The sequence below is a fragment of the Boleophthalmus pectinirostris genome, unplaced genomic scaffold (genome assembly GCF_026225935.1).
Source record: "Boleophthalmus pectinirostris isolate CB_2022bp ecotype Guang Dong unplaced genomic scaffold, ASM2622593v1 HiC_scaffold_8, whole genome shotgun sequence".
Classification (NCBI taxonomy): domain Eukaryota; kingdom Metazoa; phylum Chordata; class Actinopteri; order Gobiiformes; family Gobiidae; genus Boleophthalmus; species Boleophthalmus pectinirostris.
The window spans coordinates 16,501,995-16,520,998 of NW_026571515.1; the positions used below are offsets into that span (position 1 = coordinate 16,501,995).

Consider the following 19,004-nt stretch of genomic DNA (forward strand, 5'->3'; position numbering starts at 1 on the left):
AAAATAAAAAAATGTACAGGCGGAATTAATATAAAAGTCTTATTAAATTTGTGTGGCATTTTTTGTATAAATTGGTCCAGATTCTTCTCAGAATGATTGATCTTATCAAAAATAAGTAGGCTTTTATCAAAAATGTATTAAGAAAAAATACCAGGGCCTCAGCATGAGGTCCCTCAAAATTTTAATAGTTTAAAACTGAAGACAGAATGAACCATTAAGAAACCAAGTGTCTTTTCAGACAAAAGAATTTGCTTGATACAGAGAGGTACTGCTATAAGAATATCCAAGTACAATAATATTTTTTAAAGTTTCAGTCACTGGGTCTTTAAGTTTCATTTATTTTGTTTCCTGAAACTTTTGATTATGCAACATTCTGCAAACATCCACAAGTGTGGGTTTGAAATGGGATATGTGTCTAATTGTCTAATAAAGAACAATAACAGAAAACAGAATAAAAAAAAATGTTCTGAGAATTACATGAAAAACAGCCAAAAGGTGAATGAGTGATGAATGGTAAAATATTAAACCCAAAAGCAGATTATATATGCGTGTCTTCAGTCCCTTCTCCTGCACTAGCTCCAGCTGTCTTCACTCCCTTCCATGTTGTGTCAGGAGATCCAGCTTTCCACTCTATCTAAAAAATAGAGATACCATTTAATACAAACCATCTGGCAAGAGACAAAAAGTGATCTTCATCAGGTAAGTGAACAGGTGAACTGTGGAACTACTTTCTAGCTGCATTACTTTTCAATAACACTTTAAGGATACACATACATTTTTTCTTTCCAGAGTAAAATTCTTTTCATCACAAAATTGTGAGACTATTAAATGGTATCGGCATCATTACAGTTATGACATTATGCGATATAAACACACCTCTAAACTTTCTTTTTCCCTATGTTTTTAAAATCACGTTTGTATCATTAAGCACTTAAATATGCAGCAAATTTGAAACTACATGTAAAAGGTGTTTTAGTGTAATATTTTGCTTTCTTTCATTTCCTTACATTCTTTTCAGCCACATCTGCTCATGTCTGCACATGCACACACACACTAACAAACACAAAGAGTGATTTTGGTCACTATCACTACATGTTCAGTCTCTGTGCTATTTTAGGATTGTGTTTATTGTTTCTTGATTAACACTAAACATAATCACTGACAAAACTTTACAAAGACATGTAAGGGTCAAGGGGGAAAATGCACAAAAAGCATAAAATATAGATGTCCATGATAATTAATCATAATCTATTTTTTTAATAGATGTGGTGTGCATTTTATGAGTTTGACTTAACAAACCAAATGAAACTATTTTTGTGTATTATCTGATATATCTGTTGAGCAGAGAATTCAAAAAGCCCCGCCTTTCATGCCGCTTACATGAAAATGTACACAATTATTAACCGATTTAAAGTCACAAAACTGTAAAACGCACCAATGGAATGGTCTCGTCCGGTGGTCTGTGGGGGTGTTTGCTCTGAGCATGTCGTCATCTCCTCGATGATCTTTCCCACTTCCTCAGTGCACTCCTTCCACTTTTTCTGTTCCACGTGGGTCTCCACACGCTCACTCAGATTCTGCAGGGCGGCTTTGTGCAGCCGATTGAACACCAGCTCTTGACCCTCTTCTAAGATGACCCCAGCGAGTTCACTGTTGTTTGGCATCCAACATGAGTGCACAGATGACACAAGGAGTGCTAAAGCTGTGGTTCCCAGAAGCACCACCAGACCATAGTACTGGAGAATAGAAAACCAGGACTAAACGATTGATGTGGCTGTGGAAGAAGGAACCAGAGCTGCTGCATGTGAGCTCGGCATCAAAGAGTCGATGGTGAGACTTTGGCGACAGCAGTGTGACGAACTAACTCAAAGCAAAAAGACAACAAAAGCTTTCAGAGGCGATAAAAGCAGATGGCCCAAACTTGCGGCCTATATATGTAATTTAAACATTTTGTTAAAATTTAGTTGATGCGGCGTATACTCACGTGTGCATCCATTACATATGATTGTTATTATTTTAAAGTAAATCAATTTGCTCTGAGGCCTCGGCCATTAGGGTCCCTTAGTCGTCTTTAATGAGTCTGGCAGGTAACTGATAATTCAGATTGTTGATAATGGAGAAATGGATGAATTTAAATTGCATCTGTTTTGGCTGTCACTGAAGGCCAGCTGCCATCCTCACAGAGACTCACTCAGAACGTGTTCACTTTATATCTTAGCATACACTGTAAAGTCTGTTGAAATTGGCCTCAGTATTGTTCTGCCCTAGACTTTTGCACTAACCTTTTTCTTGTATTATGGTGTTATAGTCAATAGTCCATGACTCACCCTGGACCGACTTTGAAGATCTGAAGCGATGGATTTCTCCTCTGTGGAACGCTGTGAGGGGGGTTTACAGGCCACTGTTGCCTGGATCTCAGTGCCATTGTTGCAGCAGCAGAGCCACCAGTCTCCGTCAATAAAGACTGCAGCTACCCAGATCGTACTGACACACAGTGTAAGGACCACACGCACACACAATGCACACATGTAGGTTTTGCAGCACTCCTAGAAGAAGGAGCATGAAATAGTACCTTTTTTATCATTGCGTATGCACCTATTCCTTACCAGCATTAACATTATACACTTAATTGTACTTAGTCATATTACTGTAAATTAAATTATCTGGATCATCCCCAAGTAAACTGTATATAAGATAGTAAAGTAAATATGTGAACAGCGAGTATATGGTCTATAGGTTTGAATAAGATTATTTTGCAGTGACACTGATCCATACCTTGAAGCAGATACACTGGAAGCATTTGTCTCTCAGGAGCAGGATCACCCACAGAAGTGCCACAGGCAGAAACAGGTGCATCATACAGGCCGAATGCTGCTGGTTCTCAGGCTTGCAGGAGCAGGCGAAATCCTTTTCAAATGCCAAGTGGTAGCTGGCAGTTACTATGATTGTAACATAGAGGCTTAAGTTCTGTTGGACCTGAGTGAAAAGCTTCTTCAGAGCTTCTTTAAACAGCTCCATCTTCACACTATGCAAATTCTTCTTGTCTGCAGCACATCTTTAAGAGCTTGCACAAAGGTAGGTGTGGTTTCCTTTTGATTTGTAGACATCTGGGGCCGGGTCGCGGGGGCAGCAGCCTAATCACTCCCAGACTTCCTTCCTTCATCCCAAACACATCCTCCAGCTCCTCCGGGAGACATAGTCCCTCCAGCATGTCCTGGGTCTTCCCCGGGGCCTCCTCCCGGTGGGACATGCCCGGAACACCTCCCGAGGGAGACGTCCAGGAGGCATGCGGAACAGATGCCCGAGCCACCTCAACTGGCTCCTCTCGACATGGAGGAGCTTTCATGCTGCAATGGAATGTCTCATCCGGTGGTCTGTGGGGGTGTTTGCTCTGAGCATGTCATCTCCTGGATGATCTTTCCCACATCCTCAGTGCACTCCTTCCACTTTCCGTCTTCCACGTAAGTCTCCACATTCTTAGTCAGATTCTACAAGGCGGCCTTGTGCAGCAGATTGAACACCAACTCTTGACCCTCTTCTAAGATGACCCCAGCGAGTTCACTGTTGCAACATGAGTGCACAGATGACACAAGGAGTGCTAAAGTTGTGGTTCCCAGAAGCACCACCAGACCATAGAACTGGAGAATAGAAAACCAGGACTAAACGATTGATGTGGCTGTGGAAGAAGGAACCAGAGCTGCTGCATGTGAGCTCGGCATCAAAGAGTCGATGGTGAGACTTTGGCGACAGCAGTGTGACGAACTAACTCAAAGCAAAAAGACAACAAAAGCTTTCAGAGGCGATAAAAGCAGATGGCCCAAACTTGCGGCCTATATATGTAATTTAAACATTTTGTTAAAATTTAGTTGATGTGGCGTATACTCATGTGTGCTCAATAGTCCAGATTTTAAGGTGTGTGTGTATATATATATATATATATATATATATATATATATATATATATATATATATATATATATATATATATATATATATATATATATATATATATATATTATAGGCAGCCCTACTACATAACCAGAACTAAATATATATATATATATTTTTTTTTCTTTGCTTGTACAATTACATTTTTGTTTACATCCATTACATATGATTGTTATTATTTTAAAGTAAATCACATTGCTCTGAGGCCTTGGCCATTAGGGTCCCTTAGTCGTCTTTAATGAGTCTGGCAGGTAACTGATAATTCAGATTGTTGATAATGGAGAAATGGATGAATTTAAATTGCATCTGTTTTGGCTGTCACTGAAGGCCAGGAGCCGTCCTCACAGAGACTCACTCAGAACGTGTTCACTTTATATCTTAGCATACACTGTAAAGTCTGTTGAAATTGGCCTCAGTATTGTTCTGCCCTAGACTTTTGCACTAACCTTTTTCTTGTATTATGGTGTTATAGTCAATAGTCCATGACTCACCCTGGACCGACTTTGAAGATCTGCAGCGATGGATTTCTCCTCTGTGGAACGCTCTGAGGGGGATTTACAGGCCACTGTTTCCTGGATCTGAGAGCCATCGTTGCGGCAGCAGAGCCACCAGTCTCCGTCCATAAAGACTGCAGCTACCCAGATCGTACTGACACACAGTGTAAGGACCACACGCACACACACTGCACACACGCAGGTTTTGCAGCACTTCTAGAAGAAGGAGCATGAAATAGTACCTTTTTTATCATTGCGTATGCTCCTATTCCTTACCAGCATTAACATTATACACTTAATTGTACTTAGTCATATTACTGTAAATTTAAATTGTCTGTAGGATCATCCCCAAGTAAACTGTATATAAGCTAGTAAAGTAAATATGTGAACAGCGAGTATATGGTCTATAGGTTTGAATAAGATTATTTTGCAGTGACACTTATCCATACCTTGAGCAGATATACTGGAAGCCTTTGTCTCTCAGGAGCAGGATCACCCACAGAAGTACCACAGGCAGAAACAGGTTCATCATACAGGCCGAATGCTGCTGGTTCTCAGGCTTGCAGGAGCAGACGAAATCCTTTTTAAATGCCAAGTGGTAGCTGACAGTTACTATGATTGTAACATAGAGGCTTAAGTTCTCTTGGACCTGAGTGAAAAGCTTCTTCAGAGCTTCTTTAAACAGCTCCATCTTCACACTATGCAAATTCTTCCTGTCTGCAGCACATCTTTAAGAGCTTGCACAAAGGTAGGTGTGATTTCCTTTTGATTTGTAAACATGTTCACAGTTTTATAACTATGACACTAACTTGTCCCCTGTCAGACAACATCCTGTCCTCCTGTTCACCTGTAAGTACACAGACTATTGTGCCATAGTAGCCTAATATGTAGATTGAGAATATATACACTCAGCACCCAATCTCCCTACATTAAAACGGTCTGATTATGTTTTTCTATGTTAAATAAACTGGTTTGTGAAACAGCAAACAGCAGATATGCAGATAAAATAGTATTCATGTTGTTAGGACCTTTGGGACTAGGTCCTGCTTTAGTCCTTGTTCACACCATATATAAAGTTTTATATCCTGATTTGGAGCTGGATTAATTGTGTTTTTTCAACACATTCTGACTTAAGACAATGACAGGGACTCAAATGTTTAAACCACAAGACCTCCAGTTAACTTCCAGTTGTTCATACACTGTTTAATATCTTCTGACTCTGCTTCTGTCTCACTGCTCCTGATGTGGTCTCCCCTCATTATGGGCAGGAATGGACATAAATGTCAGTGATTGTCAAATGCCATGTGTTACTTTACTGATGCTTCTGAAATACTTTTTGACATATGCAGTAGGTATAATCAGCTGTTGTGAGAGAACACAGAAGCTCTGTTGTGGTAAGACTGTGAATGTTACATGAACATGCATAAAAACTAGTAACAACAATTTTCTCTTCAGCCTCTGGTTATTTTGATTAATATTGTATTGAAACTAGGACTGTCAACGTTAACGCCTGTGATTAATCAAAAACAAATTGATCATCCATGAATTTACACAGATTAATCACATGTTCTGTTTTGACCAACCTCACAATTTGGGCTGGGAGTCATTTACTCATAAAATCCATCAGTTCTCACGTGGACGAGCGTAGATTGGTTCGTGGCTGTTTACAAGTGCGAGACACGCGGCAGATCAAACCAAAGACAGTGTTCGCTCCTTGAGGAAAAATAAAGGTCACGTGTGAGCGCTAAAATGAGTATTATGGGCCAAACATTTCAACAACTTGCCTCTGTCACATTAAGAGCCGGCTACACCTGCAAGCGGCAATGTAAAGCCTTTAACCCCACGAAACCTGTTGCTTGGTCATTTATCCTGCATTAATCTGGAACATGCAGTACTAATAATTCATAATGAAATACAATGTTTAGACTTAAATTATTACAAAATGGGGTTAAACATAATTAATTTAAATTTGTGTAATAATTTGCCTAAATAAGATCATTTTCATTAATTTTTAAAAAATGCTTGAAATTAGAAAGTTTAAAATTTAACATTGGTCAAACACATCTTAATCGTTTGACAGCACTAACTGAAACTAAACACATTTTGTTAGTTTCACCTGTGGTGTGCACCAAGACAAGCCCAGTCTGGAGCACAACTCTCAAGATGTGCAAGAAGCTTTAGGGACGATTCAGACCCTGGGATCTAGAATACACAACTCACAAAGATGTGAAGAGTTAACACCTCCATCTTCACAAACTGATTTTGTCCTGTCTGAACTTCATCTAAAGCAGCTTGCACAAAGACAGATACAAAAAATATAAAATCAAGAATAAAAAAAAAAATAAATAAAAAAAATCATTCACAAAATAAAACAATATGGTGAAACTTTTGGGCCAAATGCTAAAAATCATGAAAAACTAAAACAAAAGAGCCAGTGTAAAAACAGGATGGGAAAGCCAGAAGAGGGCCCCATAAGTCAACCTCATGTCCTCCAAATAAAACATACAAATAAAATCACTGCAAACGGTGCTTGTTGCATTTTCACAATTAACCACTTCCTCATCATCGAATATTTGTCTGAATGTTTTTCCCTGTTTAATAAACTAGTGTCAGTAACAACAAACAGCCGGTACACATGAAATCCACAATTTTATACAGGACAGTAAGAAAAAAAACAAAACCCACACATCATATGACATATAAATCCAATAAACTGAGACTAAACATGTTTTCCTAAGACAAGTCCAGTCTTAAACCCAATTCTCAAGATGGATGCACAAGAAGCTTTAGGGAAGATTCTGACCCAAGTCCAGAAAAATGTGGGATTCTTCCTCAGAATTATTGTGACTTTTTCCTTTCACAGTGTCTACAGAAGGAGGTTCGACTGCTCCTGTAGCTCTCCTGAGTCCTGTGTGGTCTACCTGCTCGTCCCTTGTCTGGTCATCTGGATCCTGCTGCTCGCTGTAGACAAACTCTTTCTTAAATCCATCACCCGCATGGTGAAAGAGGAAAAGTCTCGTGGTGTGTCTTGGAGATGTGCCTTGAATCGTCTGGTCCTCACGTTCTGTGTGAGTCTGATCTGGGCCGTGTCTGTGCTGCTGGACGGGGACTGGTATGTCTGCTGCTCTGGGAACAACCCTGTGAGTCCAGTCAGTGACACAGTTTTGAAGACAACTTCCTGGGTGAGTAATGTTGAACTTGTGTCAGTGGGACTAAACAAATATTAAGTTTTAACAGAAAAGTTAAGAAAATCTAATGACTGTTTTTCAGAACTATGGCATGTACACTCTTCTTCTGATGGCGGGGATAATTCTTGCAAATTCATTAGTAAAGAAATATTTAGCAGATGTGAAGCTTTTTGAATTACTGATGGAAGAAGAGGAGAGGGCTGTGATGCCAAAGGTGAGACAGGCAATGAGGACCAGAGCAGAGCTGGGGCTGAAGGACCATGTGGACAGAGGGGAATGGAGAGAGGCCTTTTTTAAAGGTCAAGAGATCTTTGAGTGGAGCTCTTCAGGAGCCCAGAGCTCTGAAGAACCACCGTCAGGATCACAGGACAACACGTCTGGAGGAGATACACCTGAAGAGGACACATCTCAAGGCAGGAGAGGCCAATCTTGTGAAGATTTTAGAAGGCGTCCCAGAAATGATAACAGAAGGAAAGAAAATGGTACATTTTCCATCAAGGGACATATGAGTGGCTTTTAAAATACTATTACAAAGATGTTCATAACAGAGTGACATTTAAAATAAAATAATTTATTATTATTTTTATTAGGAAGTGATCATGATTGTGCCCTGCTCTGAGCGTCATTGTGGTTTTGGATACTGCAACTTATGATGAGCTGTTATTGTTTCTACTGACATTAGAAAAAAAACAATCCACTGACTGCAGATCACCTTATCGGACTTGTGCAACTGAACTATTTTTGTACATGTGTATTGTTGGATGTTCCTAGTGCATATGATATGTTTTGATGATTCTTTAATGTTTACTTAATTTGGTGCTATAATACCTGTTGTAAATATAAATTATAGTTTTACACCACCCAAGAAGCAAAAGTTGAAGTTGAAAATTACAGGAATCACACTAAGGAGAATTCTATCCAAAATATAGGCACAATTTATAACAAAATAAGTGTTTTCTTTTAATTTTATTTGTCAAATAATAAAATGATAAGGATGATGATCAGGAAGCAAAATTTGAAACCTAAAAAATGGCTGAACTGGAAAAAAGTGTAAAATATTTAATAAAGTCTTAAATATGATAATGTTGATGATGTTAACTGAGTTTTGGTGAAACGTGTAGTACAACCTGTCACAGGCACTTCAATATTTTTATTTATTTTTTATTTTTTTTAACAAAAAACGCCCTCTTGCCACTCTTTCAAACCACACCTTCACTCTGCTGAATATCTGCTCCTGTCTTCCAAACTGAATGATCTGTGACTTTAAGTAGAAGGTTAAGGTTTATCTACTTTAACCTATGCACATGTGTCACAGAAATAAACAGATCTGACTGCACAGAGGATTTTTCCTACTGTGCATGTTTTAGGTTGATTGAGAAACATAGAGAGAACGTGCAAACTCCTCACAGAAAGGCCTGGGCTGGGAGTTGAACCCACAACCCTCTCGCTGGCCGTCTGTGTTGATAAAGTGTAATTTGTATCTTTCTTCACTGTAATAGATTCAATACACCACATTGTTTTTGTGTAGGCATTTTATCTTTCACATAACATTTCTGACATAGTCTGATAACATCTCCAAGGTAGTATGGTAGGGGCAGTGAGGGTTAGTCTAAATATTGTATAGATCTCTCTACTCTGTTGTATTTTATTGTAAATGGTTACTAATGCAGGTTTAATCAAGTAACTAGATAAAGTATTACATTTGACATAGCACACATTTGTAGTGAAAGAGAAGTAATAAATGAAAGTAAATGAAATAAAAACAAGATGAATTCTCAGAACTCTGCGCTGTTGCACACGAAGCATACAGGTACAAAACAGGTTTGAAAAAATCTTTATCAACTCAAAATGCCCAATGACTGAAGAGAAAAGTCAGTGTTGAATGACAGCTGTCCTGGCAAAACCCCAAAAAGATTTGTCTCCTTAACAAACACAGACAAGAGAAACCAAAACTCACAGGCTGAAGTCTCCTCTGATACAACAGTGAGGGTATCAGTGCGCAGGCAGCGAGGGTCAAACATGGAAAACTCTCCTGAGATGGCCGGCCATATCGTCTCACATGTACGGGAGCGAGCTAAGCTGTACGTGGTGGTCATCCTCATCTTTGGCTACCACTTTCTGTTTGAAGAAGAGCTGATTTGTTCCTGCGAGAATCCAAAGACTTACTGTGCTTTCAACATGTGTCTACCATTATTTGTGATCCTTTTTGCTGTGCTGTGGACGGACAAACGCTGCCAGAGAGCCTTCTGTCATGGGAGGTGTTGTCTCACATTAAGCCGATTATGTCATGCCTTGTTTGTGAGCCTCATCTGGCCAGTGTCAGCTCTCATCGACGGGGAGTGGACAGTCTGCTGCTTTGACCTCTTACACCAAAACATCACTTGTAAAGATGAGTGTCAGCTGTCCGATAAGGAGGTTGAAATTGAATGATCTGAAAGGGAAATCTAAAGTAAGTAGGCACATTTTTCTGGCAATTTCTCATATTCAGATGAATAAATGTTAATCTTGCACCTTTCTTGTGGTGGGGCTCTGTCAAATGTTTGTGATCATTGCCTTGGCTGGAAAGTTTTAAAGTATTCACAGTATGGCATAATATGGTTATTGTACAGTAGTTCAGTGTTAGAAAATCCCCTCAGCTATGTGTCAGTGGAAGCACCAATGCTCTGTGGCCGCAAGTATTGAGAAGAAGTAAGAGACTAGCTCCGGACCAAACCCACACTGAACAATGGGTTTAAAGTTTGTCCTGGTTCAAGTTTCTTATTTCTTATTTTCTTATTTATTTATTTGTAAAGGGACAGCACATATTAATGAACAATAAAAATATAAGCATGTAAGATTATAGCCAATGTGGCTAATTTCCATCTTTAGTCCCTCAGCAGGTTGTTGTGAAATCATCTACAGGACAGGGAAATGTACAACAATAATCACACAAAAGTACAGCACCAGCACATTCACTATACATAGAACAACACACTCACTGTACACTCACTATACATACAAATTTCAGACAATTCATTTGAAGTTCAAAATCAAGAGTTTAAGAGTTAAATCAAGAGTTAAACCAACAACCTCTCAATATAAAAAAAAAAATTATTTGGTTAAACATGGGGACATATTTGGCCATTGAACAAACACTGTTTTAAAGCTTTAGAAAATTCTGCCAGTGTTGGAAGTTCTCGTATATGAGCAGGCACTGTACTTAATGTTTGTCCTGCTCGATAAGTAAAAGAGTCTGTCCAAAAGCACTTTTCCTAAACGGCACAGAGCAGTCGCCTCTAGAGCTGCTCTTGCTGTGCGATTTGACTTTCTTTTCACAAACTCCTTTAGAGGAGGTGGAGCAAGATTATTAAAAACTTTGTATACCAAAATTAAATCTGCATATTTAATTGTATTGTGCCAATTTAGATATTTGTATTTGTCAAGTATTCTGCAATAGTGATAATTAGTGGTCTTTTTGTTTAATACCTTAAGTGTTTTTTGTTGTTTTTTTTTAGATAGTTTCAGCTAATTTAAGAGTACTTTTGCTTTTCAGAATCCAACTACTAATGCAATAATTTAGATACGGCAAAATCTTTGAATTTAAATACATAATTGCCGAGTTTGTTGTTAGATTATTTCTTATATGACAAAAATTTGATAAATTATATTTGATTTTATTCACTGTTCTTTTGACGTGTTGTTTAAACGATAGTTGTGGGTCCAGTATGACTCCCAGATACTTCACTTCATGGACCAGTTCCAGTTTTGTTCCAAGCACAAATACATCTGGGTCTGTTTCCATGCCAGCCAACTGCCATATGCCACACCAACTGACTTTGATATATTAAGATGTAGTTGTGAATGTTGTATCCAGTCTGCAACCTGTTCATCAGCAGATGACAAGTACAAAGAGCCTACTTTTAGATTAGTTTGAGCAACTTGGCCTGGTAGTGTCATCTACTTGTTTTGATGAAGATACTAGATGTTTAAACTTTTCACACAAAGCAGTAACACTGTACCTTCCATGTACGTACCTTAATGTGCCTTTGTATTGTTTTTACAGGTTTATGGGCTGTCTGCTCTTCTGGTGTTGTTCTTTCTAGCATTCCTTGTATCATTAGTCCAGAAAAAAATCAAATGCTGGACAAGCGATAGCTGGGAGGCCATAGTTCTGGAAGAAGGGGATAAGTTTGTTCCCCAAAAAATGAGGGAAGTGGCCATGCTGGTGCTGCTGGACAAACTGAAGGACCACATTCCACAATCCAACTGGGACAGTTGCTTCAATGTGGGAGAGGAGGTGCTTACAAACCCCCCATCAGAGGAGACACTGTCCCAGATTACAGCTGCAGTCACTTTACATGGGACTCCAGGCCACCAGGGGGCTTCATCTGCACATGGAAGAACACGCTCAAATTCTGAGTGCATCCCCTTAATCTCCAAGCATTAGACATCACATCATGACTCCTAACACTAATATAACAGTGTCACATTTTGGATATTTTACACTTTATATTACACTTTTTGTTTTATTTTGATCTTTTAACTCATCCTAGATTATCCTGGAGTTTTTATTTTACTATTTTGTCCTTAAATCAAGATATAAACATTAGTAACAAACCAATCAGATTGGATTAAAGGCATCTTATTCCAGAAGTCGCTATGGACCATCGGCATTGTCATTTGGGTTGTATTATTTGCATGGGGCTGTAAATCTTGACACCAAACAAATTCTGAGCTGTTTTAAAGCCTCCCAGAAAAGAGATATTTTGGTGCACACTGTCCTGATATTGAACATCTGACACAAATCAACCTACTTCATGTCATATAAAGTCAAAAGTAACAAAACTTTTCTTTAATTCTTCATGAAATGAAAGGGATCCCCACTTAATTTGAGGGGCCACCACCACGAAAGTTGGTTTAGAAGCATTTAGAGGCAAATGCGGGTGGGGCCAAATAAGGTCAGTACAGTCTTCGCAGGGGAACGTATTACTCACCTCTTGATTTTTTTGAGAATTATTTTGGAGAATCCGACAACTATCTGAGAAATTCTACTGGTGTTAAAAGGGGCTGGCAACTGTTTTACAAATTAAGCTCTGACCATATATCCAGCTTTCCTTTTTGTGTTTGTCTAAATAAACTCGCTCAAAACTGAATTTTAAGATGTCCTGTCCAAGACTCTTCTCCAACTTATTCCATCTCCATGAAGAGCTCAGTCAGTGATACTACTGAACTCTTGCTCAGCTCTAAAAGCTCCTTCTCCCCTGATCAAACTCTTTGGTTGGATAGGCATCTTCTGATATTTGAGGTTTGTTCCATGGTTGGATGTTAAAAGTCATAAAGACCCTCATGCACTTTGACAGTTATAGAGCCTATATATTCCAGTCTGAACCAGAGAATATACTGTGACCGTAGGGGAGTTGATACTTTGGGGTTTCCAAAGATTTTTACATAACAATAAAAGTGAAACCAAGTGACTGCATCTGAAAAAGCCTATGTTCACACAGCTGGAATGTGGACTGACGAGGAAAACCCAAGTGACAGGATTTTTAATCAACAACAGTCAACTTTAAAAGAGAAACCAAAATCACTAAGGAAAAATACACTGTGGTGTTTTAACAAAACATTTTTCATCTGCTCCAAGGTGCAGCCATCTCTCACTCTATTCATGTCTGTAATGTACAGGCCTGTTTATGTTGCATTGACGTGTTTGATTTTCAACAGAAAGGGGAGAGTGACTAACTGACCTGTTTAACAGCACAAATCAGCTCACCTGGTGTAGCTCCAGCTACACTTTGTTTATGGTTAGATTGTGTTAAAACAAAGCTCACATTAAAGTTTAATTTGAGGAACAGGGCTTCAGACAGAGTTGTGCCTACAGTTAGCTTTACACCTCCAGAATGTAGATGGCATCAACTGCAAAGGATCAATGCAATGCAAACTGACATTTTGCTCAGACAGCTCTCTGCTTGGCGGTGAATGGGGGGCTGATTCACCCGTTCATTCCAAACACAGGACACCACAGGGACATGTGTTAGCCCCTGTCCTGTTCTTTTGCGTGGTTCTCCCTGTGTCTGGGTGAGTTTCCTCCAGTCAAGCTCAAGATCAGGAGATGGGTCCCCGGGCGTGATACTGCAGCACCCAGTGTTCTTGACAGGTTGGCATTAAAAGATGGGTGAAATGCATCGTCCATATAGGGGCAATAAACTGTACCTTACAGGTGCACTATATAACTTTTCTGATCAGAGGTTTGTCTCCATGGAGATGTGTTTGCTTTGCCTGGAATGTTGCTCAGTATGACTATAATACTATCTATTTGACATTAAATTGTTAGAAGTGTTTTTATGTCTCAGAAAATACAATGAATAACATGCATACTTAGTGAAAGTGAGGTCACCTCTCCACGAATCTGACCAGTACCTTGACCTGGTGACATGACCTGCTTGTTTCCATGGAGACAGACAAGTTTAATGCTATACTGCCAAACATTCCAGTCAAATCAGTTACATCTCCATCCACCCTCCACCAGAAAAGTTACACAGTGCACCTTAAAATTGTTTTGAGAAGTTCATATAGTTTTATTTTAATAATTAAAACTGACCTTTAACTGGAACTAAACAATGTGGACCAACTGGAACTGCCTGAAATAGTAACACCTACATCTGGACTAGGCTGTGATTTCTGAATAAATAAAAGAGTAAAAGAGAAACCAAGCTTTTAAACCTCTTGCTGTGTTGAACCATGGATGGGGTTCACGAGGCACTGGGTCATGTCTTTGGTAAACTCTTGGAGCAGGCACTGGCCTTCAGCCTCATCACCCTGGTCTTAATCTACCACCTTGTCTTTGAGGTGGAACTTCCTTGCACCTGTGAGAACCCCCTCAAAGACTGCATCTTTTACATGACTGTACCATTTTTGATCATCCTGTTTGCTCAGCTGTGTGTGGACCAGCGCTTCCAGAGAGCCATCTTCGGAGTCTTCTATCGGGTTGCACTGTTGCGTTTGAGTAAAGCGTTGTTCATTGCTCTTGTCTGGGTCGAGCTGGTGCTGGTTAACGGTGACTGGATGCTCTGCTGCTTCAACGATTTAAAACATAATGTCTCATGTGACAAAGACTTTCGCCTGACACAACAACACCAACGTGATGTGACAGAATGGAAGAATTTTTCTAGAGTAAGTGCACCTCTTTAAAACTTTCTATCACTTTCTATGCTCCCACCAGTCTAACCCAGCACTTGTCTGTAGTCGAAACCACATTTATGATTGAGTAATTGATAAATAAATAATGATTGATGATACTTGTGTAACCCTAAAATGTTGTTGTTGTTACCAGTCTCTTAAGGCTGTGGTGTGTCGGGTTACACTGAGATGTTATAATTGTAAGTTCTTGTAGGTTTCCTTGCTACAAAAAACCAACACGGCAGGACAGTGTCCAATATGCTTTATTGAGCAACACTTCTCTCTCTCTGCGCGCAGTGCACGTTCTCTTCTATCCACACCGGTGCGCTCCCCAAAAACGCTCCACTGAAACAACTAAACAACATAACAGAACCCAACACAATGCAACAATGAACTGTTAATAAAATAAATGCTAAATAATATTAATTAATTATCCAAGCAATATATAAAATAATAATCACACAAATTTATATGAATAAATTAAATAATATGCATCAAAATAAATCAAAGGTTACACTTGCATTTGAACTGAAAGTAGGAGGGACTTTCACTGACTTGGCAAACCTAGAGCAGCTGTGAACACAATGACAGCTTAAAAACACAAAACTGTAAAACAAGTTTGAAAATCTGGAAATATTATATAAGACTAATGCAATGACCTGATGTGATGGAAAGAGGGCAGAGTGGACACACAATTTCAGTTATTAGATTATCAGACTAAACTGGCTCAGTTTATTAAAAATTAGGCCAATTTGTGGGTTCCCAGGCAAATGACTCCTTCCTGATTTGAAAAATGTTGTGAGGACATTTCCCCACTCAAAATATGTACTATTATTATTATTAAGAAGGCTATGCCAGAACACATTAGCTGCTGTTGCTTGTTGCAAAGAAAATACATTAAAATCCAACTTAATGTCTTTACATTTTTAATATGTTTTCATGTCAGCCATTTCAGGGTTTCACAATTAAACGTGTTCTTTTTTCCCCAGATATGTGGCCTGTCTCTGCTTTTGTTCATGCTCTTTCTGGCGTTGGTGGTGAAGTGTTTAGTATCGCCGAAAATGATGTGGGCAGACATCATTTTGGAAAAAGAGGAGAAGATCTTGATGGAAGAACAAGGGGAGTGGGTCAAAGATGAACTGAAAAAGTGTCTTAAAGATCGCATAAAGGGGAGAAAATGGGACAAGTGTCTTTGTGTGGGGGACGAGCTCATGAAGCACCTACAGGTGAGTCACACAGGCTGCACCCCCTGTGGGCACTGGGCAGGTCATAAAAATATATCAGTTTATTAGTATTGTTCATGAAACGTTTGTTGTAAATGTCCAAAAAAGGATATAAAGTACTCAAAACAATGTTATTAGCTGAACTGAGATATTTTATTGATCTCGAAGCAAATTCAAGTTTTACTGCAGCAAGTTGTTGCATTTGATGATGTTGCTGCATTGTTTCCACTGTGCTTCTCAGTGGCCTTTGTGCCTCAGTCAAAGTTCTCAGGTCTCCGGAGGACTGGCCAGGTAGGGTCAGAGCTAAAGTGTCCTTCAGCATCACAGCAATGTCCAGGAGTCGGGTCAACAGGAAAGGCCTTGTTTTACTCCGCTCTAGTGTTTTGGTTGGTGATGAAATGGTCCATTCTCTCAAAGTGTTTCTTCTGGAAGATCTGCTGCCACATATGGAGTAAAAAGCCTGTAGCATCTCAAATGTCCACAACTAGCCTCTCAGTTAGCTACTTATCTAACCTCTTGCACAGTATCCATGGATACAGGAAAAAGATTAAGATTAAGATTAAGATTGTACCATAAGAAACACAGAGATGCTTTGATAGTCAAAGTACAGGGGGTACACCTAGAATCATTTTACTTGTCTGACACTTAAACCTCAACAAATGCATTTAAAGACAAGTTTTAGTACATGTCTGAGTACATACATTTCTTTTTTTCCTTTTTTTTGGTCAAAATCACCCACCCCAATTCTCAGAACTACTATACTGCAATTGGAAATATTTTCCAATTAAAACAAAGCCTCTATATCACAGGGCTCCAAGGAAGACCAGTCTGCGGAGGACACCACCACCAGCCCTGAAGAGGTCCAGAGACTTCTGCCCCATTCTGACAGAATGAATGTGGGGTCGTATGGCGCTACGGACTAACAGTCATTCTGAATTGCATTTATTGCAATATATATAATGCAATAATATACTTCCTCGAGTGCTCTGACCTGTCAGGCCTTCTGCAGCTCTCCTTTGAGTCCCTGGGATTTCTTTACTTTCTCATGTTCCTTTTTCCTGAGGTTCCTATCACTTGGTATTCACTAGCAAGGACCATGCCACAACAATGGAATATGATAAAAATATTCATTGACGATAAATGTGATGGCTGGGAGGAGACTCTGGATGGGGGGGGCTTGGTCTCAGGTGGTCAGTCCACCTGATTCAGGACCCACATCCCAACCCCCCCATTTGTAGAGGATGAACAAGAGACAAGGACTGGGAGGGGGTCAGGAGAACAAAGACAGACAGGATAGGCTTGTATAAATAGGGCTTCTGGTAATTGAAGGTGTAATTAAGATAAACTGGAGAGGAACAGGGGGAGGTTGAGGTGTGGTCCTGCTCCTGAATCTCAGTGAACTCAGTTAACTCCAGTTGTGGTTTTGCTGCTTGTTGCTTGCTGTTGAGTTAGACACTGATGCCAATATTTTATTTTCCAGGATATTGAAAATGGGATTGGGAGAAGAATATTGTTTATGTATTTGTGTTACAGTCACTACATCCTTGTGTTATACTTGTTTTATCTATTTCACTTACCTATTGTGCTTGCATCTACTATATAGTTATAATCTATGACACCTGTGGATCATGATGATTTAAAATGTCCATTATCATATGGACATTTTAAATCTGAATATTCATCTAAAACAACATAATAAAATAAACAAAAGTGCTGACTTCTGTGTTAGAAAATAGAGGTGCCCAATGGGAGCTGATGTTGGCATCTTGATGTTGGCATGATAAGGCATCTTGAAAATAATAAGAAAATGAAAAAAAAAAAAAAAAAAAAAAACATTAGATTGCTCAAGCATGCACAGAAAAAGCTCTGGAAAGTAATTTTGCTGAATAGGTCTGCCTTAAAAAAATGTATCTGGAACAAAATTGGATTATGTTTTGTCCGTTAAAATACAACTAGGAAAGTATAACTACAACTAAAATATAACTAGGCACAATTATGAGAAAATGTGTATATATTACAATGAGAAAAATGTTTGTTTACTTATTCTAAAATTAATTTGTCACACAGCTTTTGTTTAGAAGGCCAATCCCTGAAGGATGATTGACTGATTATTATCAGTCAAAACATTTCCTTGAAAGACAGTTCCAGTTCTGTACACTGTTAATCAGACCATGACGCACATGTGACACAAAGATAACTCACTTCACTGCCACACACTAAGTCTAAAAACACAACAAAAATATCCTAATCCAGTGTCACGATACTAAAACTTAAAGAGCCTATATTATTTTATTTTCTGATCTATATTATAATATTGTTGCCTCATCACAAACATACCTGGAGTTGTGTTCTGTTTCATTCATACATGTTTAATGCACAAACCCCGCATATTTCGCCCGAGTTCTTCGCTCTCAAAAAGAAAAAAAGAAAAAACACTCCACCTTGTGATGTCATGGGTAACACAAGGGGAAATGTAGTTGTTAACTTGAAAACTACAGCTTCATGACACCACAAGATGGAAAAGAGCATTTTGAGCTTTGGAGACGTAGACAAACTAATATTAAAGCGTTAAACATGTGAATGAAATAAAACACAACTCAAGGTCTTTTTTTTCATGAGGTAACAACATTATAACATGTAAATGTAGTGAAGACTGCAGTGAGCTCTGCATTGGAGAAACTAAACAGCCCCTCCACAACAGGAAGAGAGAGCAATAGTGGTCCTCAGTCTGCTATAAATCTCCAGCTAAAAGACACGGGCCACTCTTTTGAGTTATGCTAATGAGACCCCACACTCAGTGCAGTTCAATAGGCCTAGCTAACGAACAGAAACTGTCAACAAGTAGATGCGTTAGTTTCAGAATTGTTAGTTAGCTCCTCCCTGCAGGCAGACATAAGGGAGTGTCCACCAGCATCTGACCAGAACTGAAGAAACAGCTTGGATGAGCTGCGAAACGTATTCGACCAAATAAACTTTTGCCATGAATTCTACCTGGA

General features: G+C 39.1%; 1 protein-coding gene across 1 annotated transcript; it reads left to right on the forward strand.

The window, feature by feature from the left end:
• Positions 1 to 14,347: 14,347 nt before the first annotated feature.
• Positions 14,348 to 17,313, forward strand: LOC110158109 (uncharacterized). The gene is made up of 3 exons (XM_020922536.2): positions 14,348 to 14,779; positions 15,775 to 16,011; positions 16,818 to 17,313. The coding sequence occupies exons 1-3, from the start codon at positions 14,348 to 14,350 to the stop codon at positions 16,929 to 16,931; spliced, it is 783 nt and encodes a 260-aa protein (XP_020778195.2). The 3' UTR covers positions 16,932 to 17,313.
• The last annotated feature ends 1,691 nt before the right edge of the window (positions 17,314 to 19,004 follow it).